The 26,354-nt window shown below is 41.3% G+C and overlaps 1 protein-coding gene and 1 long non-coding RNA gene across 14 annotated transcripts in view; one reads left to right on the forward strand and one right to left on the reverse strand.

The window, feature by feature from the left end:
• Positions 1–4,284: 4,284 nt before the first annotated feature.
• On the reverse strand, positions 4,285–5,575 carry LOC147973602 (uncharacterized). The gene is made up of 6 exons (XM_087524734.1): positions 5,310–5,575; positions 5,054–5,240; positions 4,857–4,976; positions 4,735–4,791; positions 4,406–4,452; positions 4,285–4,300 (listed from the first exon to the last, which is right to left on the reverse strand). The coding sequence occupies exons 1-6, from the start codon at positions 5,573–5,575 to the stop codon at positions 4,285–4,287; spliced, it is 693 nt and encodes a 230-aa protein (XP_087380860.1).
• A 3,214-nt stretch (positions 5,576–8,789) lies between these two features.
• The window catches only part of LOC147973603 (uncharacterized), a 29,402-nt gene continuing 11,837 nt past the window's right edge, over positions 8,790–26,354 (forward strand). For 5 of the 13 annotated variants that reach the window (XR_015602980.1, XR_015602975.1, XR_015602977.1 and 2 more), the window contains exons 1-6: positions 8,790–9,196; positions 9,286–10,535; positions 10,631–10,696; positions 11,906–12,028; positions 12,109–12,179; positions 12,466–12,563. This is a non-coding gene — a long non-coding RNA (uncharacterized LOC147973603). Of the gene's footprint in view, positions 9,197–9,285; positions 10,536–10,630; positions 10,697–10,777; positions 10,869–11,905; positions 12,029–12,108; positions 12,180–12,465; positions 12,564–26,354 lie in introns of all 13 variants that reach the window. The other 8 variants (XR_015602978.1, XR_015602986.1, XR_015602987.1 and 5 more) reach the window with 8 other exon arrangements.

A 26,354-nucleotide genomic window follows, 5' to 3' on the forward strand; every position in this document is an offset into this window, starting at 1 on the left:
TAATTGCATCTATGGTGGAGGAGGAGCACCCATACATGGTGGCTTGTCGGGGATAGGCCGATCGCCATGCGAACGACAGATGATGTGCTCTGGCTCGGCTTCGGGGGAGTAGGAACAGACCCGTGTGCGCGCGTGGAACCATGTGCGCGGCTGCGTGAAGGTGCACGGGAGCAGCAGGTCACACGCGCGGCCTGGCCAGCCGGCGAGGCGCAGGGGTGGCGGAGGGGTGCTAAGCTCGGCGATGGCTTTGTGCTGCCAACGAGCTGTGACGGAGAGGGGAAGAGAGAGATGAGAGAAGAGATTTTTTTTAATTGTGTAATTTGTCAAAACCATGCCATGTCATCACCGATACTGCTTTGAATGATTCGAAGGACGAAACCTGTCCGGTTTCAAAAGTTTAGGATGCAATTTGTCTGGTATCAGAGTTGAGGTACTAAATGTAGACTCCGCCAAAAATTGATGGACGAAAAGTATACTTTTTTCTAAAACAAAATAAGGTAGCTAAGAGTGGGGAAATAAGCTATAGCTTGCAGTTGAAACAGAGCTAAACCTTAGTCGAGTTGCCATAGTTTTTTTTGATAAGGAACGCCTTGCATTCCCAAATTACACTGGACCGACCAAATCGGTGGCCATAGCACGGGTTACATCAACAGGTGGCTCTGGATGCCACACAAGCTGGCTCCCTGGCGAGCTTTCGAACCTACAGCAGCAAGCAAATGAGCTGAGAGATTACATGCCCTAGGACAGAACAAGACTTTGTGATCAATAAAGCCCAACTGCAGGAGGTACTTGGCTTCACGGAAGAGCACACCAAGAGCACTACGGTCCTGAGTTGTGGCATTCATGGCAAGCTCGAGAGTCTGGCAATCAGTCTCATAGTGCACACGTCCCATCCCAAATGATTCAGCAGTCTGGATGGCCTTCAATAGCGCTTCAGCCTCCCCATGGAGCGCGCTACTCAGATTCAGAAGCTTGCCTTCCGTTGCCGAAATAAACTCTCCAGAGTTGTCCCGAGCTACTAGACTCCATCCACCCTCTCCTTTGTCAGGCTGGAACGCCGCATCTACGTTAATCTTAATGATATTCGGCGGGGGAGCGATCCATCTGGGAGATGGGATTGGGGTTGGGTCTTGTTTCTCCTTGCCGACCAAGAACTCCATCCACTCCTTCATCAGATATCCCACTCGAGCACTAAATCCCTCTGCGTCGAGGCGTCTCTTCTGATGGTTTGCATTATTACGCTCCGACCATCAGGACCATAGCAGGCAGATTGTACGCAACTTAATTTCCTTGGGAAGCTTGAAAACTGCCGCTAGCACTTCAGAAGGGGTGTCGCATAGCAGGAGCTGTTGCCTGGTGTACTCAAGACCACAGTAACGCCACCTGATCTTGACCTCCTTACAACGCAGGAATAGATGACCCCCATCTTCTGCCTGACGGTGGCATAGTGGACACAGGACATCTAGCTCAACGCCAAGTCTTTCTAGTTGCCACAGTTTTGGGTTTAGGGGATCTGCTAGTTGGCTGTTTTTGGCTCAAATATCACTTTTGCTCCTCAAATCTGAGGGATCTGCTACATACGCCCGTACTTGTCTTTGGAGAGAAAGATGGATCTGCAGTACATGAAAACAGGCAAAGAATCCAAGGCATATTATATCCATCTTGGAGGTGGGAGCAGAGGAGCAATGAGAGGGTCATAAACACCAAGCCACTATTACACCACCAACAACATATTGTTAGCTTTAATCTTGATTTGTGTATTTGCATATTTAGTTTGTTTTGAGTCTTGCACTTAGTTATGTGTTCATGTACGCAAGTCGTGAGCCGATGAAGGTTTAGTTGTACGTGTGAAAGAGGCGAGATGCCAAGTTGCCGTGCGATGCAGCGAGCCCGGTAAGATGCCAATGTTGTTGTGTAATTCAGCAACTCCGTGAGAAACAGCAAGACCGGATGAAGCTGGAGCGTGACGGCCTGCACGACCAGGAGGAGCTGGGTGATCTGGCAAGTTAGTTAGCTGGATGTGTGCATGTGCATGGCTGGGTAGTGTAGGTAATTAGTGCATGCATTGAGTGGTTCGCTGCATGTATGTGTTAGTTGGTTAGCTAGCTACAAGAGTGGCCATTTAGAACATGCTAGTTGAGGAGGTGGGCTTAGTGGTGCGAAGTGCCCATGGCATGGAGTAAAATGTATAAAACCACCGCTTTAGTGTCATAGCTCTTGGAAAACCATCAATTTACAAAACGTCTCGCTTTGCACCACACAAAAAAATAACAGTGGCAAAAAACACTAATGGTAAATGCTAAGTTGTTTGATGATGTCACTAATCGTCCAGACCCACCTGTCAGGCTGAGTTGGCGTGCCACAAAATGCAAAAAACATGCCACGTCTTCTTCCAGCTCTGCTCTCTGGGTAAAAGAAAAATCCTCTGCATCCCTTGCCTCTTCAGATTGGAGATATGGTGGTCTCCAGCGACTACCTTCCCCATCCCCCCCGAGGTCAATCTTTGCCTATTAGGCAAGAGGATAGCAAGTTCTAAATTCTGTCTCCCCGCGAGCCGGCCCGCCTCCACTGGCATATACATGGAGTTGCTTGTGCTACTGCTGCGCTTGCTCGCACGCGGGGCAGGACGAAATGATCCGCCGCGGCGCCGGCCGGGTCCGGGGCCACGGGGCCCAACCTCAAGGCGACGCCGTGGGCGCTCTTCTCCTGCAATATCTTTAGCACCTGCACGCACCTGGCGTGAATGGTGGGGTGAAGGGTGGTGGTGCTGGGTCGGCTAGGCCCTGCAGCGACGCGTCCGCGTCTCCGACACGGGTTGGGCAGACGCGGCTTTGGCGGTGCCGTCGTGGGTGCAGTGTGGGCGTCTGCGGACGGCGTGAGGAGCTGATGACGTCTCTTCTCTCCCCCGATTCAAATCCGCAATGAGAGCCCGAGCTTCTCTTGGAGCACCACCTCGACCCGGCGTCGGCGAGGCAGGAGGCTAGCCGACGGGGAGGTAGCAGGGGCCGATGGGGAGGAGAGTAGGGGAGACGTGAGGCACCACGGGCAGCACGCAGAGGCCACGGTCATGGCCGGCGGAAAGCTGTTGTCCAGATCCGAGAAAGTGAGGAAGGAGGAAGAAGAAGAAGACCAAGTCCAATTTGTCTATGTGGCATTTTTTTGCCAACTCAGCCTGACAGGTGGGTCCGGCTGATTAGGGACGTCATCAAACCACTTAGCATTTACCACTAGTGTTTTTGGCCACCGTCAATTTTTCGATTCGCTGCAAAGTGTCACATTTTGTAAAGTGGTGGTCTTCCGAAAGTTATGACGCTCAAGTGGTGATTTCATGCATTTTACTCCATGGCATGTGTGCCTAGGTCCTTGTGTATATATTATGTCGTATTGAGTAATGAGAAAATGGCCCTGAGGGCTGAAGGAAAACTGTAGCCTATGCGTCCTCATCGGAGAACAAGGCAAAGCTAGTTTTCTCCTGGTGAAGTTTTTCTCATGGTGTGTGTTGGAGAGAAGAAGAAGAGAGAAGAATAGGTGCCGCGAGATTGCAGCTCCAACACATATATACTTTCCTACTATTAAGGCATTTTATGAGAGACACAAAAACACCACCGTTGGTGAGCCACAAAGGGTGGTCCATATTAGCCCCAGCTAGCACCTCTTTGTTTCTATCGTAAACTGTCGTCTTATCTCAAAGTACACACACACGTGAGGCCACACTACGTAAGTCTTGGATCTGTTTAGATTACACTAGCTGGTACTGATTTCAGCACAGCAGTCAGCATGGGCATACGACGACACACACACTCGCCCATGTCGAAAACGATGGATTTATCAGCATTTGCATCGATGAAAGATTCTTTTGCATCGTCATCAAGGAAAATGGCCTTTCCAAATCAGGGCATGTCTGCTGGCGCCTTGCTCTCGCCAGAAACGGTATGATTTGCTCTCGACAGAAATGGAATGCCTTGCTGTCAACAACGGGAAGAATGGCATTTTATAACCACCAGGTAAAAAATATATGAGACTAGTAGAGTGCCCGTGCGTTGCCACGGGCTCTTGAAATAGTTTATCAGAGTTACATGTTAAAATGCACACATACAAACAATATAACACAAACTGAAGTCCATTATTGCAATGTAACAAGCTGAGTGATGTTACAACTTAACATCTATTACAAAAAAAATAATATCTAGATGATGCGCTTAAGAAATTCTTTCACAATATCAGGAAAGTTTCCTCTAGCTTCATTCCCGCGATGTTTTAACAAGTATAATAAAAATTGCTTCCTCAATTCATACCCATCCTGCAGAAAAAATAAATGTAGTTAGTATGAAAAAATCACAGAGAAGGTCTTAAAACATGTAACCCACAATACTCACCGCGCAAACCGGCTTGACCAATTCTTTACCATTCCACCAGAGCATAAAATGAAAAACAAAATAGCCAGACACATTCCTGGAAAACTTTCAATTAATATTATAAATAATATAATGATACGAAAAGTAAATATTCTTATTATGAATTCATTACCCGTCTATACTCGTTGGAACACCGGCCGAAAACAAACGATGCCATTTAGATATATCAGAATTCCACCCAATTCCACCCAGGCAACTTTATTTCGAGTGCTTCTTTGAAATCTCTTGAAAAACTTTTTAATTTCAGTGAATGCCTCAAGTTTTTATCCTCTGACAATTGTGATGATTGAATAGGATCCATAATATGTAGACGACGTGCCTCTTTGTCGATGATGTACAGGATGTATCGGCCGATGGATGCATAGGGAAGATAAATCTACAAGTGGAGCTATTAGAAACAAAAACAAACCATGATAACAATGGTCAAAATATTTTATTTACCTTATTGCAAGATGAGATGTCGGTCTCCATCCCAGACCAGCTATCAAATAATGTTGCCAACGTCTGGATAGTTTCCTTCTCACAAAACTTCTGACCTCGTGTTGAATCTAGCAGCATGGACTAAGTAGAAGAAAAAAAATATTGTTTCAACATGTTGATACTAATGGCACATAGAATGAAGAGTTATGGTAACTTACACAAAATCGTAGATTCATGTAGTGTATAGGAGGGTCTGTGAACAATACTCCCTCGTCACATGCCAGCATAAGCACGGCGGTGTTGAAGCAATCATTGTCCATGGGCTGCTCCATGTTAAGTATGCACTGAAGTTTCTTAAGACTTAAGCTCATTGGATCGGGTGTGGAGCTCTGGACCCACACCTTCCTGTAATTTGGATGGTAAGAAGAACAATAATATACATCCGCATATTAAATATTGATACATGATACTTACTCCAAACATCCAGCATCATTGATCGACATGATGTAGCTACAGAGGCCGGCAAGTATTTCGCGTTGGTCCGTGGGAATGATAGTGATTGGGGCGGGACGTTTCTCTTCGACAACGTCAGATGGATTATCCAGGATCTCAAGATCAGAATTAGCATGGAGCAGACAAGTTTCTTCGCTAAGAGGTTGATGGTACACGGGACATCCTTTTAACTTATTAAGCTCTGAATCGAGTAAAATAATTGCTAATTTTTGTCGAAAATGTTTCATATCCTCCTACAAAAAAAATTTGAAAACAATTTATAAGATATTTTGATAAAACATTATGAGATAATGTATAAAACCTAAATACATGCGTAAACTGGTCTCCATGTGGTGTCCAGTATTCCATATAATTTAGCATAAACAATCCACATGATACGCTATAATATTATTATAAAATAATGCTTTAGAATATCACACAGATGAATCTAAAAACAAAGTATTGAAACAACTGCTTACCCATCGGTTTGTATTGCCTCCTGAATTTGCTCTACAATCGTCCATTTTGTAACATTGAGATCAGGCCACTTATGACCTTTGATAAACTCCGGACTATGCTCTGCAAGTTTCAGCCATTTCTCGAGCCCTAATAACTTTTATGTATATACGAGAAATGTTAAGGATAAAGTCAAACAAAATAAATGCTAAGATGAGAAAAGAAATAGATAGTTACTGTAGTAGAAAGGTCATTGCGTTTGACATTCTCACCAAGTGAGTCCAATACTTGGATCTCTCGTTGTTTGGCGGTGGCAACTGCTAGATACCAATGGTAGCCCGGCATGTTAATCGGAATGAACAACTGGTGTAAATAAGATACAAGTCACAGTCACAATTAGATATAGTTATTAATAAATCATTAAACATATGAACTAAATAAAAACAATCCATAATTATATGCATGGATTACGAGACAAAAACTAACCATATCTTGTTGTAGATAACTATTAACATGACGCACGATGCGACGATATTTTGATGGGTCTATGTCTCTTTCCCCGTCTTCTTTTATCTGGCCGGATACAAACGTGCTAATAATGTGTACCTTTTCACCCGCCCTGTCTTGTAAATTCTCATGAGTAAGCATGCAATATATGTAAGCATTTATCACCTGCAAACAATATTTAAATTATATTTATACATTATGATATTATATATAATCAACTAATTACAAAGATTGTGCAATTGGTCTTACACCATCATGTAAGAACATGTCATTTTTAATAAGGCATTCCAAATCGTCAGTTGCTAACATGGCATCTCCAATGTCCACAAACTGGGTATTCTTAGGGGCAGACTTGATTGATTTGATGACTGTAATATCTCTAGGGGTACAAACATAGTCTATGAAATTCATAAAAAAGTGAGCTAGCTTATTAAACAATAAAAGCCAAATTAGTTGAATACAAAAGACAATATCACAAATAAATGTTGATAATAATATAAAAAAATACCTTGTGGGATAACATGTAAATTAGCATCCTTTTTTGGTTTATTATGAGATATAACCTCTTCGACGTGATTATATTGTGAATTTCCGGCCCCTTGCAGCGACATTGCATCTGAACCCTCAATGGATTCTTTCCGTGCATCTCCAGAGTCCATATCCATGTATACTATATCCTGAAAAAACAAAAATATAAATACACCATTCATGTTATCGTATATAACATAGATACAGAGTAAGGTTAGCTATATGCACCTCTTCTCGCGGTGTTTCAGTGCGGTCTGTCATCGTTGCATCCATGCGTATGTCGGAACCCATCAATTTATATCTATGCTAAAATATATTTAATATTTTTTACTACATCATAAAACTATATATAATATATAATACAAAACAATTGTTTTATCTGATAATAAGAAAAGCATTTGGTTATATTAGAAAAAAATGCTTGTTAAATCATTTTACAAGCAGAACAATTCGGGGAAAACAACAATCTATAATGTTCATATAAGTTAGTAGGCGTTTAAAATTGCTTAAACTATTTTAAATTAAATGATAGGCTATGGAAAATTGACAAACAAAAACTAAAACAAACAACCCAACATTAACAAACTTTATTTGTTTCATCTATATTTTTTTGTGATACCCTTAATATATGTAACAAGCATAAAAATATTTATTTTCATGAACCAGGTTTATATATATAGAATTTTGTTTATTTACAAATCAATAATTACGATTTTTTGTTTAATATCATTTTGTGAGGTACAAAAAAAAATTACAAACAAAATCATCCCAGCATTAATAACAAGAATACCATGATGAATTATATATGATGAAATATAAATGATATTTCCTACTGCATCATATTATTATATGTAGTATATAATAAACCATTTTGATATTATTATAATTATATGTAACACAACTTATTCGTATGCAAAAATGTTGTTTAAATAAATATTATGAGAAGCCAAATTTATTTTATATTATATTTCCTAATAAAAAATATTTGTAACACAACTTATTGGTATGCAAAAAATAAAACCAATTTCATATTATTAGAAATATATGTTGTTTAAATAAATGTCATACGCCATGTTCCTAATTTTTTTTCATAGTTTTCAAAAAATGTTCATGATATTTGAAAAATATTTTTGCTTTTTACATAAATGTTCTTGATATTTTGATTTTTCATAATGTTTTTTTCAAATTATGCAGGTGTTATTGTTTTTTAAATAAAACTGATGTATATTATCAAAAAATGTTAGGTATTTTCAAAAATTCTTCCTCAAATTCGAAAAAATTTAATTGCTTTTTAGAAATTTTTTATGGATTTACCTATAAAGGTTCTGACTTTTCAAAAATTGGCCTGGATTTTAAAAAATAGTTATTTTTTATTGAAATTAGTTCTCAAATTCAATACAATGTTAATATCTTAAAAACTTGTTCACGTTTATGAAAATATTATGGACTTTTTAAAAAGGTTACGATTTTCAAAGTTTGTTCTTAATATTCAAAAAATGTTTGTGCTTCTAAAGAACTATTCACACTTCCGAAATTGTTCATTTTAAAAAATAAGGGTGTCATTTTCCAATGTTTTTGAAATATTTATAAACTCTTTGTGGTCAAAAAACCTTTCAAATTTATAAATTTTTTATTTGTTAAAAAGTTTTTTCTCAAAATTCATAAAAAAATAGGTTTGGAAATTTTTTTTGCTTTTTCATTTTTGCTATCTACTTTCAAAAGCATTCATGTTTTCAAGAGAGAAATAAGGTGATGAAGCAGAAAAGAAAGAAAAATAAAATAAAAAGGAAAATATTTTGGGCCGGCCGAGTCGGGACGAAGCCTTTGCGTGCCCAGCCGCCCGCCGCGCGACGGCCCACCTCCCCCGCTGCGGCCGCGCTTGGCGTTCCACCGACCCGCCCGTCGGCCCACCTCCCCGCCTCTCCACCTACCCCGCCGCCCACCTTATCCAATCCCTCCGCTCCACTCCCCTCCACTCGCTCCTCTCCCCTCCACTCACTCCCCCGTCGCCCCAGTTTCCCCTCCGCCGCCGCGTCGCCGCGTGCGTCCACGGGCTGGCGTCCGCGCGGCTCCGCCCGGTGACCGCCGCACCAGGCCCTCTCCTCTCCAATCAGTGGCAACCTATCGCCCTCTTACCTCACCCCTGACGCATCACCGCGCACCTCGCCGAGAACGCAACCACCAAGCCTCCGCCCGGCGACAGCTGCGTCTCCGGCGAGCCGTGTGCGGCTGAGGGGGCGCATGCATAGAGCTTCATCGCGCATGCGCGGGTGCTGGATCCGGTGGCGGTCCGTTCAGATCCGCCACGTTGCTGGTCTCCGGCGATGTCAAGGTCGAACCGAGGCGGGGTGCATCGATCTGCAACGACATTAGCTACGGTACGCGCGTCCGAACCATTTCCTCCTCTACTTCTTCCATTTGTGGAATCCCTGGCCTGATCTCCTCCTCGCCTTCTGTTTCGAGGCAGCTCCCCGATGGCCAAGCCATGGCCAAAGTGGTGCATCCTGTCGTCTTCATCGCCGGCAAGAAGCAACACCACGAGGTGCAGTCACGGTGGTCTACCACTCCGCCGTCTTCCGCAACCCATCCCCACTTCCGTGGCAAGGTGAGACAAACGGCCCCTCCCCCGTCCTCCGTCCCCACTAATGGCCGTAGGTCCGCGGTTTGCTGTAGTTTAGGGCTAGCTACGTGATCGTGTACTGCTAGAAAGTTAGCTTTAGGAGAAGAGAGAGGGATTTGAGACAACAGATCGAGTGTTGCCGTGTGGAGTGTCGGGTATCTTTTGCACTTGCTCCATCAGCATAGTGCTACTATTTCATATCATTGATTGATGATTTGTTTTTTCATAATTGAATTGGCGAATGATGAAAAGGTGTAATGTTCAGGGATTTTTGTTGGATGATTTGTTGATCCAGTTTAATTTTAGTAGGCATCTGGGTACTGTTTATGAATTGATAGTGCACCTTGCTTAAATCCTACAGTATTATTTATACTTTTCTGAAACAATCTTCTCTGGATTTCATACAAACAAGTGGATTGGTTCGAGTCCACAACAATGTGCCTTGCTTAAATCCTACAGTATTATTTATATATTGCTTTTGGTTTTAGTTAAGCTAACATCACCAATCTTTTAATGATAGCTGGGCTTGGGCTAGTGCACAAGTTATGGCCCAGTTTTTTTACTTAGTAATTTTGGTTTCTTAATGTTATTAGGAGACCCATTTATTCCAGCTGCACTTTATGGAAATATAATAAAATAAATAGCAGACAATGCTATGATGTCAATAGTCATCTGGTTATGAAGCTGTCATTTTAATCATGAAATAGTCACTATTAGATCTTTCTTTCAATTACTGGAAAGAATTTTGTGTCTTACCACCCCATATTGAATTTGTGCTAACTATACACAAATTGGGCTGAACTGGGATCATGGTATTTAACCATGATAAGCTAAAGGTAGTTTAAACATGTTTAATAAAGTCACTTTTGCTTCTTCTTGTTGTGATATATTGTACTATTATATGGTCAGCTAGAAGATGAAAACTATATTTGTTGGAGTTGAGCTTAAACTAATTTCTTCATGTTGTTGATGTTTTTTGTGGTTTCATGCACTTTTGTTCGTGAACTTGGAGACAACTTGGAGACTATGCTTATTGGACAGGCTGCTTCTTGGCAGTGCAAAGTAAGCAGAACAACCCACACAACCAAGCAATCAAAGTAAGTAAAAGCAGCACAATATGTATGCATTTTATGTACATAGGTATGATACGCTCATTTACTCACATTGATTTTGACTAAACTTTATTGTGCAGTAGGAGTAGTTGCTAGAAGAAAACTTTGTTGAAAGCTCATCGATGTGCCAACTTTTGATAGTCAAGGTATTGTTTCTGAAAATAGTTTGCTTAGCTTCAGTGTTGTTGGATTCAATATATATTGAGCTATGTTTTTGGTGCTACAAGGAAATCCTGGACACTTACAATCAAGTTGGGCATACATGTCAACTCATTTTTGAGGAACCACATATATATATATATATATCAATTATGTGAGGTGAGGGGATAGAGTTGTCAAGGCAAATTATAAGTAAAACTACTTGACCTAAAAACTTCTTATCTACTGCTTGCTATCAAAACTCAGTGTCTACTGTTTGCCATAAAAACTTCTTGTCTACTGCTTTGTCATGTTTCGTTTTTTAGTACATATGTACATGTGTGTGGTGAGCTTCATGTCTGAAATTTGCATTGTGCTTACAAGTCAATAAGGCATCTAATGCCAAATAATATTATTTATCTTCACTTGTACATTAGAGTCATCTAATAACATAGGTCAATGATGTGACCATATCTTCATGAGTTAGAGACACTACAAGTCCTTAGAGTCATCTAATGACAATAATTATTTTGGTAATCTTTGCCAAAGGATGGGTTTTTCTGGTGGAAGTTTGCTTGGCTATGAAAATAGTTTGCTTGCCTATGCAGTCTAGAATATATGATGAATCTATTTTTCTTCAGTTGTAGCTCACCTAATAGGACATGATCATAATAAAATAACGATTATACTTTTTGAGAAGATACAGATCAAGAAATCTTCATACCTAGATGAACTCGCCTTCTTGATCCTCCTCTGGAATTTTTCCTCTAGGACTGGCTAATTTGATCTTTTGCTATCTGTGATGGGCGAAGGGAGAGAAAGGAGGGGGAGGAGGGATGGCATAGGTTAACATATATAGATAGGCCATGCGCCGGATAACTGGGTAGGAAATCATGGCTTGTTATAGTCCCACCATATATTACTGTATGGTGCAGATCTATTTCCTTTCGAGATCAAATGCCAACCTGTTAATATATTAGAAAAGATGTCAATAATTATAACTTTCTAAATAGGTAAATTGTTATTGTATTCATTAATTAATCAACTTATCATTGATTTGCATGCCAAGATTACCTTTAACTGGCCACACATTTTACATTGTATCTACTTAAATAATAACAAAATTAATATATATCCCTGCCAGTGGCATCAAAACATATAAATTCCCAATTTTCGTATGAGTAAAATAATATTGTAACATGTATATACCGTTGCAGGAAGTGTTTAAGCACTTTGGGGCTGGTGGCTAGTTAAATTCTGATAATGCATTCACAGACGAGTAAGAAGTTAAACTACATCAGAGATTGGAAAAACTTTACTTATCCACTCGTGCTGCCAAAGTATGAGTAACACAATTTCATCGTCTCTTTTCTTTCTACATTGTTTCCTTTGGATTTAAAACATTGACATCTTTTGCCAGCATTTTTCAAAGGGAAGTTGTTCGGGGTGTGGAGGGCTACATAGTGACAGTACCTAAGCAAGTGGAAATAGGTATGTTGCTCCAATTGTATATTAGCTCCAATTTTACTTACCACGTATGTCTATTCTGTTTAAATATAGTTCATACATAGAACACATTATATTTTGAATTATATCATATTCGAATGAGATGTGACTCCCTTAGGGTAACTTTATAATAATTTTCTTCCTCACCAAATATAATTGGAAAATGTTGGTAAAGAATAATAATTGTCGGAACATCCTGGGACAGACTTGTACTCTATGTAGTCAATAAGAAAACAATTTGGCGGGGACTAATTTTGTCTACTGTATTCAGGAACACATACAAGATAATCATTGCTTTATCAGAAACATCTTGAGCAAGACAGAGAACTATGGATCCTGTGTGAACTTGAAGATTGGTGACAATTGAAGGTACGTGCCCTATGACCATTCGATTGCTGGTTTAAAGTATACATCGTATCATATAACAGTGCGTGTATGGATGAAGTTATACGATACGAGATTAGCTACTGCAAAAGAAAATTAACGACGTGCACAATAACGATGAAATTGTAATTAATTTATTTGTTCACTTAAATACTTCACTGAAAAAAATGAGTGTATACATCGTATCGTATAACAATGCGTGTATGTATGAAGTTATATGATACGAGATTAGGCTTTAGAACTTTAGTGTGACGAAAAAGCCCAGATGGTCTGCCATGCCCCACTTAAACACAAGGACATATTGTGGCTCTCCTACTAAAGATTTTTATCGAGAGCACGCGAAAGGCACCCCTTAGCTTTAAAGAAGGGGACAAACAATATGTACAAGATTTACATGGCTGTAGACATCGCCCACGACGTGCCTGCCATCTCCTAAAAACCCTCCTAGGCTACTATTCACAAAAATGTAGAACTCCACTCCCTCTAGCTAGAGCCCACAGGTGGCGCTCCATGAAAATGTTCCCGGCCAGTTATTGCTCATTAGACAGATTATTCCTAACTAAAACTCTACCATTCCGTTGCTTCCATATACTCCAGCAAATCAACATGACAAAAGAGTCGAAGTCCTTTCGGTGTGTCTTGGGCATCCTCTCACTCGATGCCACCCACCAATCTTGCACCTTTTCATGCCCATTGGGTATCAGCTGCAGAGGCATCCCTACCTTGGAAAAGCATTCGAACCAGACCTGTCTGGCATAGACGCATTGTGCAAGGATGTGATCCACCGTGTCCTGCTCCTGATCACACAAAAAGCATGAAGATATCGTATCCTGCAAACCGTGTCGAACTCGCCTATCCGACGTCCAGTTCCTATATTGGACGGCCAACCACATAAGTAGCTTGCATGAGAGAGGTGCCCCGCTTTTCCATATCGCGTCCGCAAGCTGAAATTGCACCCATCCCTCACACATAATCGCGTAAGCCGAAGCAGCCGAGTAGGTGCCCGCACCATTCCATCTCATACTAAAGATCAATATGTGCATGGTCTACTCATGCCGCCTCTCATACTAAAAGATCTCATACTAAACATCACCTGCCGGTCTATGAGTACGTTGTGAACCTATCATGGTCTTAACACAAAAGTATTCCGGTGCACCTGGAGCACCAAACCTGGTCCAAACTAATATGGCCTTCTTCCCGTAAAATTTAGATGGACGGAAGGATAGATATATAACCAACAAAGCTAGGGGATGCCAACATCAATATATAGCTAGTGGATACCAACCAACATAAATATAAGACAAAATTTCAACTGATCATCTGATCAGCACGGGCATTGAAACAGATATTTCCTAGAAAGCAACTAAACATCATTTTATTATAAGGTATTTATCGATGCAGAAGTCCTCCTTAGCCACCAATAAATCTCAACGCTGCTCTAACTTGCTCTGGAATGTTATCCTTTGCTTCGTTATCCCTAACCATCACCCATAGATTTACGACAAGTGATTTTTCTTTTAACGCTGATGTTGACAAGTAGGCATTGATGTGTTAGGTATATATAGTTCGTATTGCCAATTATGTAGTTCAAGCCTTTACTGTAATAATTAGCCTGATATTTCGAGTTATATGATGCGTCGTAAAACAAATGTTTAATAAATCCAAAACAAAAAAAGTATTCAAACCCATATAGTTCCAGCTCCCTCATTTTGGATGCTGACCTAAACCAGCCTATGACCTCTTCGTGATTCCAGTTCGATGCTTCCTGGCTTCTAGTGGAGGGTTTAAGGGAATATTCTTTTTACCAAGGTTTCTATACTTCTTATCCCTTCACATTTATAGTTTCGGGCCATCAACAAAGCCAAATAATAACCAAGGGGAAGCAACTTCCGTTTTTGAAAGCCAAATAATAAGCAAACTATTAATTACGCCTGATTCTCAGCATCGGATGCATTAAGTGTCACAACACATGGTACCTTAAGGCAGATGGAAGGTGCCCCATATCATTCCATCCGTGCATGTCTATATTATATACGTCTCGTTTCCAGATCGAAAAAAGCAGGATATAACTTTCCTTATAATCAAATCCGACTATGTTAGGCCACACCGTTAGATTGGATACTACATCGTATTGAAAACTTTAAGTAATCATTATCATGTAATCGGAAGGTGGCCCATATCCTTCCATACTTACAAGTTGCCATAAAAAAACTGTAACCGTCATGATAAAATGCATAGGCGCCTGTGCGTGGCAACGGGGAAGATATATTGTGTATAGCTTACTTGATCAAAAAATAAAACAATACTGAGTCTTGTCACAATATAATAGTGCATGAAACACCTAACATTGGCCTTTTATTCGCGCAAAACTTTAAAGATCAAGTAATAAACTATAATGCTCATAGTCAGGAGAAAAAAAAGTCATAAATGAACAAATGAAGCAACTATTGTTTGATATATATTCCAACTGGAACATAATCTTTACATGCGCGTCATGCGCGCACCATCGTGTTAGGACCGATTAGGCATAAACGAAGGAGGGATGAGAGAAGGAGAACATGGACCAGAGGACTCGGGCAGTTGGGGCCAAACATGCATCGGCGGAGGCGTCGGTGCGCGTGTTGTTATCCCAGGATCATGCCTGTGTTGGGATAGCACGAGGGGAAGAGGACGAAGTCAGTTTTTCGAATAAACTAACAGCTGCGTGCGTGTGATGTTACCTTTCCTGGCTTGTGTGAAAAAAGAAATGGTGGGGGAGAGACGGGAAAAAGACGACAGCGTAAGACGAAATATTGATCACTGCGTAATATGAAAGTATACATATGTATAATACATTAATCATAATGCCAAAATGATAATTCTCAATTCAATCCATAACAAAACTGTAGAAGCAATTTATTCGCGACATTTGATTATGCATCAGTACATAGTCAGTCGTCTAAAACCCTCAAGGATGATCTAATTGCAGCTATGATACTTCTGACGTCCATTGTTCCTACCTTGAACAACACGATTGACGTACGCACGTGTTTCATCAAGTGTCGTCAGACTGGCTTCATGGATATCTACGAAAACAATAAGTGTTATATATAGTGACATAGTATTACAGAAAAATTCTATTGAAAACAACTTAAAAATAGAACGCATACCCTACCTTGTAGATAATGATGATCATAATTAATGTTGGGAGAGAAGAAGAATGTGCTCTCCCTCATAGTTTGCAAGCAACGATGCCTCTGATTTACCTGTATATAAGTTACAGCAAACTTCTCGAACAGGTTGTCAGTGCATTGCAAATGCCAGAAGTTAGGCCCAACGTGTTCTTCACGTACACGTAAGAAAATTATCTGCCGTCTATAAACAAATACAAATGTGAGTATCATTGCAGAAATAGAATTGCATAAATAAGCACATGATAAACTCATATTATAATTGGCGCTTACTGAAAGTTCATGAGGCCAATCTCGAGAGAAGGGACGCGGCGCCTATATATTGCATCCCACTTAAATTCTATCTGACCAACATAGGCAGGGATAGCAACCACATCTGCAAAATTTAAATCACAATGAGACTCTGAGTTGTACGGACTAATATGCACAATCAACAAACTAAATCCGTGATGGTTTTGTCCCGTAGCTCAAATATTTCTGTGAACTGTGGAAAGCACGGTGGGCAAATTGTCGACGTTATCTGCTGCGCCGACATCGTAACCTCGGTCGTAGAACTTAGCGTGGCGACAAAGTCCATGGCTAGGTACCAGAAATGACCATCTGGCATTTCTGTGGGGTTAAAACCGACGCGATTGAAATCATAGGTCCTACCGGTTTCTAGAACGATGTTGAAACGGATTGCCTGGTTGTTGTATGCAATCGCTTCCATCTTTGTTCCCTAGCATATTATCATGACACATAACAACAATGAGAAAATAAACATGTATATCAAAATTGTATTTACAATATATGGGCTATAAAGTATTCTTACATGCCGATCGAGTAGTATGCACTGAAGGTACAAGTTTCCCATTCCATTCTCTTTGATGTGAGCCTTCCACATGACCCTAGCTTGAATAATCCAGCAATTATGATAAATGTGTTCCATTTGGACGTGATGAAAATTGATGTTCCTGTGCGTATAAAAAAACAAAAGGATCAGGTAAAATGCATTTCCATGTGGATCACAAAATTTAGCAGACAAGCAGCATAACATTCTAGTGGCCAAACACTAATCATGTGAAATTTATACATATTATTCATGTTCTGTCCAGGTGCATTCTTTGCAATCAGTACTATTGCACATGGGATAAATATGGATTTTAAAACATGCAGTACCCAGTGGTTATAAGAAACAACCCCAATGAGATTACAGCCACACCATGAATCTAATAACTTATGGAACTATATAAATGAATGCTAATAAAATAGTAATATACTCATGTGATTGTGTTAGTGCTTGCTACATCTGGTTTTAACAAATATACAAGATGAAAACAAGCCGACAATAGATGTTTTGATGGCCAAGCCTATTAATATGTTATAGTGTATCCCATGTGATCCATCTTTTTAGATAAAAGAACAAGTTGCAAAACAATGGTGATGATTTAAATAGAAAAAACCGTTATATAGTGATGGCAAATAGACGTACGAAAAGATTATTATATCTTGCTTGTTCATCGGAGGGGAGATGAGTGTACTGGTGACAGGAGCTGGCGCCGGCGCCACCACCCTCTTAGATGTGATCGATCCGTATGAGATCACCATGGTCGTCGTGGAGGAGATGACTTTTGCTGTACAGACAATTAGTGGGCAACGGGGGTTATTTATATAAGCATGGTGGGCGGCGGGAAAATGAAAAAGTGATGAAAATCCGATTTTGGCTGGCTAGGCCCCCATGGGTGAAATATCTATATTCAGATATGTAATATTCGGCAACCTATTAAATCGGGATGTATTAAGCAAGGAAACGTACATAACAAAATCGGTCCATGATATTCGGTACGATTAAAATTATGATCACTTGCCTATGAAAACGCATGTGATTTATCACTTGCCTTTGATAAACATACTTTCATTTTTATGGATATTTATTAACCTTTCTTATATTCACATAAATATATTAATTAAATATAATATATTTATTTTTTTCATTAACTTGATGATATATAAAATTTTGATATAGGTATCTGCCCATGCGTAGCTATGGGACAAATGATATATCATGCCTAACACATAACTTTACAATCATCATCTATATCAAATAATATAATTGCACAACGGGAGAAACCAGTTTATTATTTTTCATCACGACTGTCTAAATGACAAATGAAGGTACAAATGAAGGTGCCGATAGAGAGACGGGAGAGATAGTGTGCATGCCTGCAATTATGACTTTTGGCTAAGAGTTAGCGTGACAAATTATATTATGAAATTAAGCTGTTTTTTTGGTCAGGCTATCGTCGTGTATAATTAGTTTAAGAAATTAGAGCGTAATTAGGGAATTATAAATAAGAATTAAGGGAAAATCAGATTGTCATTGAGCATAGTTAGGACACACGTAGCATCCATAAATGAACTGAAAAGCAAACTTTATTATTGTTTAAGTCCGAAGGGTTACACGGGATGATAAAAGAAACAATCTATCATGTCAACATTACTGTAAATTTGCTTATGCTTCGTCCTTGTCAGCTGGTCCTGGCTTCTTGTCCCTCTCTTGAATAAGCTTCTCGACCAACTTCGTCAGAAGATTTATGTGTTCAATCAAAACCTGCACCAACATGCTAGTATGCTTCTTTGCCTGTAGAATCTCATAGTTGTTGGATCCCCAAACATCTTTCCTCGCTGCACTTGACCCTGCGTTACGCTGGATATCCCAGCCTGAGGGGAGATGTGCATGAGGGATGTGATGCACCTCACGACGTCGGATTAGGTTAGCAAAATGGTTCGACGAAAGCATGGATGGGAATTGCACAGGCAGGATATGCTCATTCTTCTTTAGTTTCTTACATCTCGGTGCAGATCCCTCACCAACATTCCCATCTCTGCTCGGTTCTTCATCAGGGTGCAGCTCCTTCTTATCTTCTTGTTCTTTTTGATGATCATCAGCACCATCGATGCTGTTGGATGATGACATGTCAAAGATAGGTGTAGTGGCAAGGGTGCAAGAGTGGTATGGTTTGGGTTTGGCTGTTTAAAGGGTGAAGGATTTTATAGATGTTTATAAGGAAACAATAATTACAAAATCAAAAAATGAATCAACTCATTGTTGGGGAACGTAGTAATTTCAAAAAATTTCCTACGCACACGCAAGATCATGTGATGCATAGCAACGAGATGGGAGAGTGTTGTCTACGTACCCAACGCAGACCGACTGCGGAAGCGCTGACACGACGTAGAGGAAGTAGTCCTACGTCTTCACAATCCAACCGATCAAGCACCGAAACTACGGTACCTCCGAGTTCGAGCACACGTTCAGCTCGATGACGATCCCCGGACTCCGATCCAGCAAAGTGTCGGGGAAGAGTTCAGTCAGCACGACGGCGTGGTGACGATCTTGATGAACTACAGCAGCAGGGCTTCGCCTAAACTCCGCTACAGTATTATCGAGGAATATGGTGGCAGGGGGCACCGCACACGGCTAAGGAATAGATCACGTGATCAACTTGTGTGTCTAGAGGTGTCCCCTGCCTCCGTATATAAAGGAGCCAAGGGGGAGGGCTGGCCGGCCAAGGAGGAGGGCGCAGGAGAGTCCTACTCCCTCTGGGAGTAGGATTCCCCCCCTCAATCCTTGTCCAACTAGGATTCCTCGGAGGGGGAAAAGAGGAGGAGGGGCCGGCCACCTCTCCTAGTCCTAATAGGACTAGGGGAAGGGGGAGGCGCGCAGCCCATCTAGGGCAGCCCCTTCTCTTTTCCACTAAGGCCCACTATGGCCCATATAGCTCCCGGGGGGTTCCGGTAACCCTCCCGGTATTCCGGTAAAATTCCGATTTCACCCGGAACACTTCCGATATCCAAACATAGGCTTCCAATATATCAATCTTTACGTCTCGACCATTTCGAGACTCCTCGTCATGTCCGTGATCACATCCGGGACTCCGAACAACCTTCGGTACATCAAAATGCATAAACTCATAATATAACTGTCATCGTAACCTTAAGCGTGCGGACCCTACGGGTTCGAGAACAATGTAGACATGACCGAGATACGTCTCCGGTCAATAACCAATAGTGGGACCTGGATGCCCATATTGGCTCCTACATATTCTACGAAGATCTTTATCGGTCAGACCGCATAACAACATACGTTGTTCCCTTTGTCATCGGTATGTTACTTGCCCGAGATTCAATCGTCGGTATCCAATACCTAGTTCAATCTCGTTACCGGCAAGTCTCTTTACTCGTTCCGTAATACATCATCTCACAACTAACATATTAGTTGTAATGCTTGCAAGGCTTATGTGATGTGTATTACCGAGAGGGCCCAGAGATACCTCTCCGACAATCGGAGTGACAAATCCTAATCTCGAAATACGCCAACCCAACATCTACCTTTGGAGACACCTGTAATGCTCCTTTATAATCACCCAGTTATGTTGTGACGTTTGGTAGCACCCAAAGTGTTCCTCCGGCAAACGGGATTTGCATAATCTCATAGTCATAGGAACATGTATAAGTCATGAAGAAAAGCAATAGCAACATACTAAACGATCGGGTGCTAAGCTAATGGAATGGGTCATGTCAATCAGATCATTCAACTAATGATGTGACCTCGTTAATCAAATAACAACTCATTATTCATGGTTAGGAAACATAACCATCTTTGATTAACGAGCTAGTCAAGTAGAGGCATACTAGTGACACTTTGTTTGTCTATGTATTCACACATGTATTACGTTTCCGGTTAATACAATTCTAGCATGAATAATAAACATTTATCATGATTATAAGGAAATAAATAATAACTTTATTATTGCCTCTAGGAAATAAATAATAAACACTGTAATGATTCTAACACCCATGGAGCCTTGGTGCTGATCATGTTTTGCTCGTGGAAGAGGCTTAGTCAACGGGTCTGCAACAATCAGATCTGTATGTATCTTGCAAATCTCTATGTCTCCCACCTGGACTAGATCCCGGATGGAATTGAAGCGTCTCTTGATGTGTTTGGTCCTTTTGTGAATTCTGGATTCCTTTGCCAAGGCAATTGCACCAGTATTGTCACAAAAGATTTTCATTGGACCCGATGCACTAGGTATGACACCTAGATCGGATATGAACTCCTTCATCCAGACTCCTTCGTTCGCTGCTTTTGAAGCAGCTATGTACTCCGCTTCACATGTAGATCCCGCTACGACGCTTTGTTTAGAACTGCACCAACTGACAGCTCCACCGTTTAATGTAAACACGTATCCGGTTTGCGATTTAGAATCGTCCGGATCAGTGTCAAAGCTTGCATCAACGTAACCTTTTACGGTGAGCTCTTTGTCACCTCCATATACGAGAAGCATATCCTTAGTCCTTTTCAGGTATTTCAGGATGTTCTTGACCGCTGTCCAGTGATCCACTCCTGGATTACTTTGGTACCTCCCTGCTAAACTTATAGCAAGGCACACATCAGGTCTGGTACACAGCATTGCATACATGATAGAGCCTATGGCTGATGCATAGGGAACATCTTTCATATTCTCTCTATCTTCTGCAGTGGTCGGGCATTGAGTCTTACTCAACTTCACATCTTGTAACACAGGCAAGAATCCTTTCTTTGCTTGATCCATTTTGAATTTCTTCAAAATCTTGTCAAGGTATGTGCTTTGTGAAAGTCCAATTAAGCGTCTTGATCTATCTCTATAGATCTTAATGCCTAATATGTAAGCAGCTTCACCGAGGTCTTTCATTGAAAAACTTTTATTCAAGTATCCCTTTATGCTATCCAGAAATTCTATATCATTTCCAATCAGCAATATGTCATCCACATATAATATTAGAAATGCTACAGAGCTCCCACTCACTTTCTTGTAAATACAGGCTTCTCCGAAAGTCTGTATAAAACCAAATGCTTTGATCACACTATCAAAGCGTTTATTCCAACTCCGAGAGGCTTGCACCAGTCCATAAATGGATCGCTGGAGCTTGCACACTTTGTTAGCTCCCTTTGGATCGACAAAACCTTCCGGTTGCATCATATACAACTCTTCTTGCAGAAATCCATACAGGAATGCAGTTTTGACATCCTATCTGCCAAATTTCATAATCATAAAATGCGGCAATCGCTAACATGATTCGGACAGACTTAAGCATCGCTACGGGTGAGAAAGTCTCATCGTAGTCAACCCCTTGAACTTGTCGAAAACCTTTCGTGACAAGCCGAGCTTTGTAGATAGTAACATTACCATCAGCGTCAGTCTTCTTCTTGAAGATCCATTTATTCTCAATTGCTTGCCGATCATCGTCGCAAGTCAACCAAAGTCCATACTTTGTTCTCATACATGGATCCCATCTCAGATTTCATGGCTTCAAGCCACTTTGCGGAATCTGGGCTCACCATCGCTTCTTCATAGTTCGTAGGTTCATTATGATCTAGTAGCATGACTTCCAGAACTGGATTACCGTACCACTCTGGTGCGGATCTTACTCTCGTTGATCTACGAGGTTCAGTAGTATCTTGTTCTGAAGTTTCATGATCATTATCATTAACTTCCTCACTTATTGGTGTAGGTGTCGCAGAAACAGTTTTCTGTGATGTACTACTTTCCAACAAGGGAGCAGGTACAGTTACCTCGTCAAGTTCTACTTTCCTCCCACTCACTTCTTTCGAGAGAAACTCCTTCTCAAGAAAGTTTCCGAATTTAGCAACAAAAGTCTTGCCTTCGGATCTGTGATAGAAGGTGTATCCAATAGTTTCCTTTGGATATCCTATGAAGACACATTTCTCCGATTTGGGTTCGAGCTTATCAGGTTGAAGCTTTTTCACATAAGCATCGCATCCCCAAACTTTCAGAAACGACAACTTTGGTTTCTTGCCAAATCATAGTTCATAAGGCGTCGCCTCAACGGATTTTGATGGTGCCCTGTTTAATGTGAATGCGGCCGTCTCTAGAGCGTATCCCCAAAATGATAGCGGTAAATCAGTAAGAGACATCATAGATCGCACCATATCTAGTAAAGTACGATTACGACGTTCGGACACACCATTACGCTGTGGTGTTCCGGGTGGCGTGAGTTGCGAAACTATTCCACAATTTTTCAAATGTACACCAAACTCGTAACTCAAATATTCTCCTCCACGATCAGATCGTAGAAACTTTATTTTCTTGTTACGATGATTTTCCATTTCACTCTGAAATTCTTTAAACTTTTCAAATGTTTCATACTTATGTTTCATTAAGTAGATATAACCATATCTGCTTAAATCATCTGTGAAGGTGAGAAAATAACGATATCCGCCACGAGCCTCAATATTCATCGGACCACATACATCTGTATGTATGATTTCCAACAAATTCGTTGCTCTCTCCATAGTACCGGAGAACGGTGTTTTAGTCATCTTGCCCATGAGGCACGGTTCGCAAGTACCAAGTGATTCATAATCAAGTGGTTCCAAAAGTCCATCAGTATGGAGTTTCTTCATGCGCTTTACACCGATATGACCTAAACGGCAGTGCCACAAATAAGTTGCACCATCATTATCAACTCTGCATCTTTTGGCTTCAACATTATGAATATGTGTATCACTACTCTCGAGATTCAATAAGAATAGACCACTCTTCAAGGGTGCGTGACCAAAAAAGATATTATTCATATAAATAGAACAACCATTATTCTCTGATTTAAATGAATAACCGTCTCGCATCAAAAAAGATCCAGATATAATGTTCATGCTTAACACTGGCACCAAATAACAATTATTTATGTCTAATATTAATCCCGAAGGTAGATGTAGAGGTAGCGTGCCGACCGCGATCACATCGACTTTGGAACCGTTTCCCACGCGCATCGTCACCTCGTCCTTAGCCAATCTTCGCTTAATCCGTAGCCCTTGTTTCGAGTTGCAAATATTAGCAACAGAACCAGTATCAAATACCCAGGTGCTACTGCGAGCATTAGTAAGGTACACATCAATAACATGTATATCACATATACCTTTGTTCACCTTGCCATCCTTCTTATCCGCCAAATACTTGGGGCAGTTCCGCTTCCAGTGACCAGTCTGCTTGCAGTAGAAGCACTCAGTTTCAGGCTTAGGTCCAGACTTGGGTTTCTTCTCTTGAGCAGCAACTGGCTTGCCGTTCTTCTTGAAGTTCCCCTTCTTCTTTCCTTTGCCCTTTTTCTTGAAACTAGTGGTCTTGTTGACCATCAACACTTGATGCTCTTTCTTGATTTCTACCTCCGCAGCTTTCAGCATCGCGAAGAGCTCGGGAATAGTCTTGTTCATCCCTTGCATATTATAGTTCATCACGAAGCTCTTGTAGCTTGGTGGCAGTGATTGGAGAATTCTGTCAATGACGCAATCATCTGGAAGATTAACTCCCAATTGAATCAAGTGATTATTATACCCAGACATTTTGAGTATATGCTCACTGACAGAACTGTTCTCCTCCATCTTGCAGCTATAGAACTTATTGGAGACTTCATATCTCTCAATCCGGGTATTTGCTTGAAATATCAACTTCAACTCCTGGAACATCTCATATGCTCCATGACGTTCAAAACGTCGTTGAAGTCCCGATTCTAAGCCGTAAAGCATGGCACACTGAACTATCGAGTAGTCATCAGCTTTGCTCTGCCAGACGTTCATAACATCTGGTGTTGCTCCAGCAGCAGGCCTGGCACCGAGCGGTGCTTCCAGAACGTAATTCTTCTGTGCAGCAATGAGGATAATCCTCAAGTTACGGACCCAGTCCGTGTAATTGCTACCATCATCTTTCAACTTTGCTTTCTCAAGGAACGCATTAAAATTCAACGGAACAACAGCACGAGCCATCTATCTACAATCAACATAAAAAAGCAAGATACTATCAGGTACTAAGTTCATGATAAATTTAAGTTCAATTAATCATATTACTTAAGAACTCCCACTTAGATAGACATCCCTCTAATCTTCTAAGTGATCACGTGATCCAAATCAACTAAACCATGTCCGATCATCACGTGAGATGGAGTAGTTTCATCGGTGAACATCATTATGTTGATCATATCTACTATATGATTCACGCTCGACCTTTCGGTCTCCGTGTTCCGAGGCCATATCTGTATATGCTTGGCTCGTCAAGTATAACCTGAGTATTCCGCGTGCGCAACTGTTTTGCACCCGTTGTATTTGAACGTAGAGCCTATCACACCCGATCATCACGTGGTGTCTCAGCACGAAGAACTTTCGCAACGGTGCATACTCAGGGAGAACACTTCTTGATAATTTAGTGAGAGATCATCTTATAATGCTACCGTCAATCAAAGCAAGATAAGATGCATAAAAGATAAACATCACATGCAATCAATATAAGTGATATGATATGGCCATCATCTTCTTGTGCCTGTGATCTCCATCTCCGAAGCACCGTCATGATCACCATCGTCACCGGCGCGACACCTTGATCTCCATCGTAGCATCGTTGTCGTCTCGCCAATCTTATGCTTCTACGACTATCACTACCGCTTAGTAATAAAGTAAAGCATTACATCGCGATTGCATTGCATACAATAAAGCGACAACCATATGGCTCCTGCCAGTTGCCGATAACTTGGTTACAAAACATGATCATCTCATACAATAAAATTTAGCATCATGCCTTGACCATATCACATCACAACATGCCCTGCAAAAACAAGTTAGACGTCCTCTACTTTGTTGTTGCAAGTTTTACGTGGCTGCTACGGGCTTTAAGCAAGAACCAATCTCACCTACGCATCAAAACCACAATGATAGTTTGTCAAATAGACTCCGTTTTAACCTTCGCAAGGACCGGGCGTAGCCATACTTGGTTCAACTAAAGTTGGAGAGACAGTCGCCCGCAAGCCATCTATGTGCAAAGCACGTCGAGGGAACCGGTCTCGCGTAAGCGTACGCGTAAGGTTGGTCCGGGTCGTCTCGTCCAACAATACCGCCGAACCAAAGTATGACATGCTGGTAGGAAGTATGACTTGTATCGTCCACAACTCACTTGTGTTCTACTCGTGCATATAACATCAACATAAATAACCTAGGCTCGGATGCCACTGTTGGGGAACGTAGTAACTTCAAAAAATTTCCTACGCACACGCAAGATCATGTGATGCATAGCAACAAGATGGGAGAGTGTTGTCTACGTACCCAACGCAGACCGACTGCGGAAGCGCTGACACGACGTAGAGGAAGTAGTCGTACGTCTTCACGATCCAACCGATCAAGCACCGAAACTACGGTACCTCCGAGTTCGAGCACACGTTCAGCTCGATGACGATCCCCGGACTCCGATCCAGCAAAGTGTCGGGGAAGAGTTCAGTCAGCACGACAGCGTGGTGACGATCTTGATGAACTACAGCAGCAGGGCTTCGCCTAAACTCCGCTACAGTATTATCGAGGAATATGGTGGCAGGGGGCACCGCACACGGCTAAGGAATAGATCACGTGGATCAACTTGTGTGTCTAGAGGTGTCCCCTGCCTCCGTATATAAAGGAGCCAAGGGGGAGGGCTGGCCGGCCAAGGAGGAGGGCGCAGGAGAGTCCTACTCCCTCTGGGAGTAGGATTCCCCCCCCCCCAATCCTTGTCCAACTAGGATTCCTCGGAGGGGGAAAAGAGGAGGAGGG

Source organism: Triticum urartu, chromosome 5A (assembly GCF_056163025.1).
Source record: "Triticum urartu cultivar PI428250 chromosome 5A, HENAU_Tu73, whole genome shotgun sequence".
NCBI lineage: Eukaryota > Viridiplantae > Streptophyta > Magnoliopsida > Poales > Poaceae > Triticum > Triticum urartu.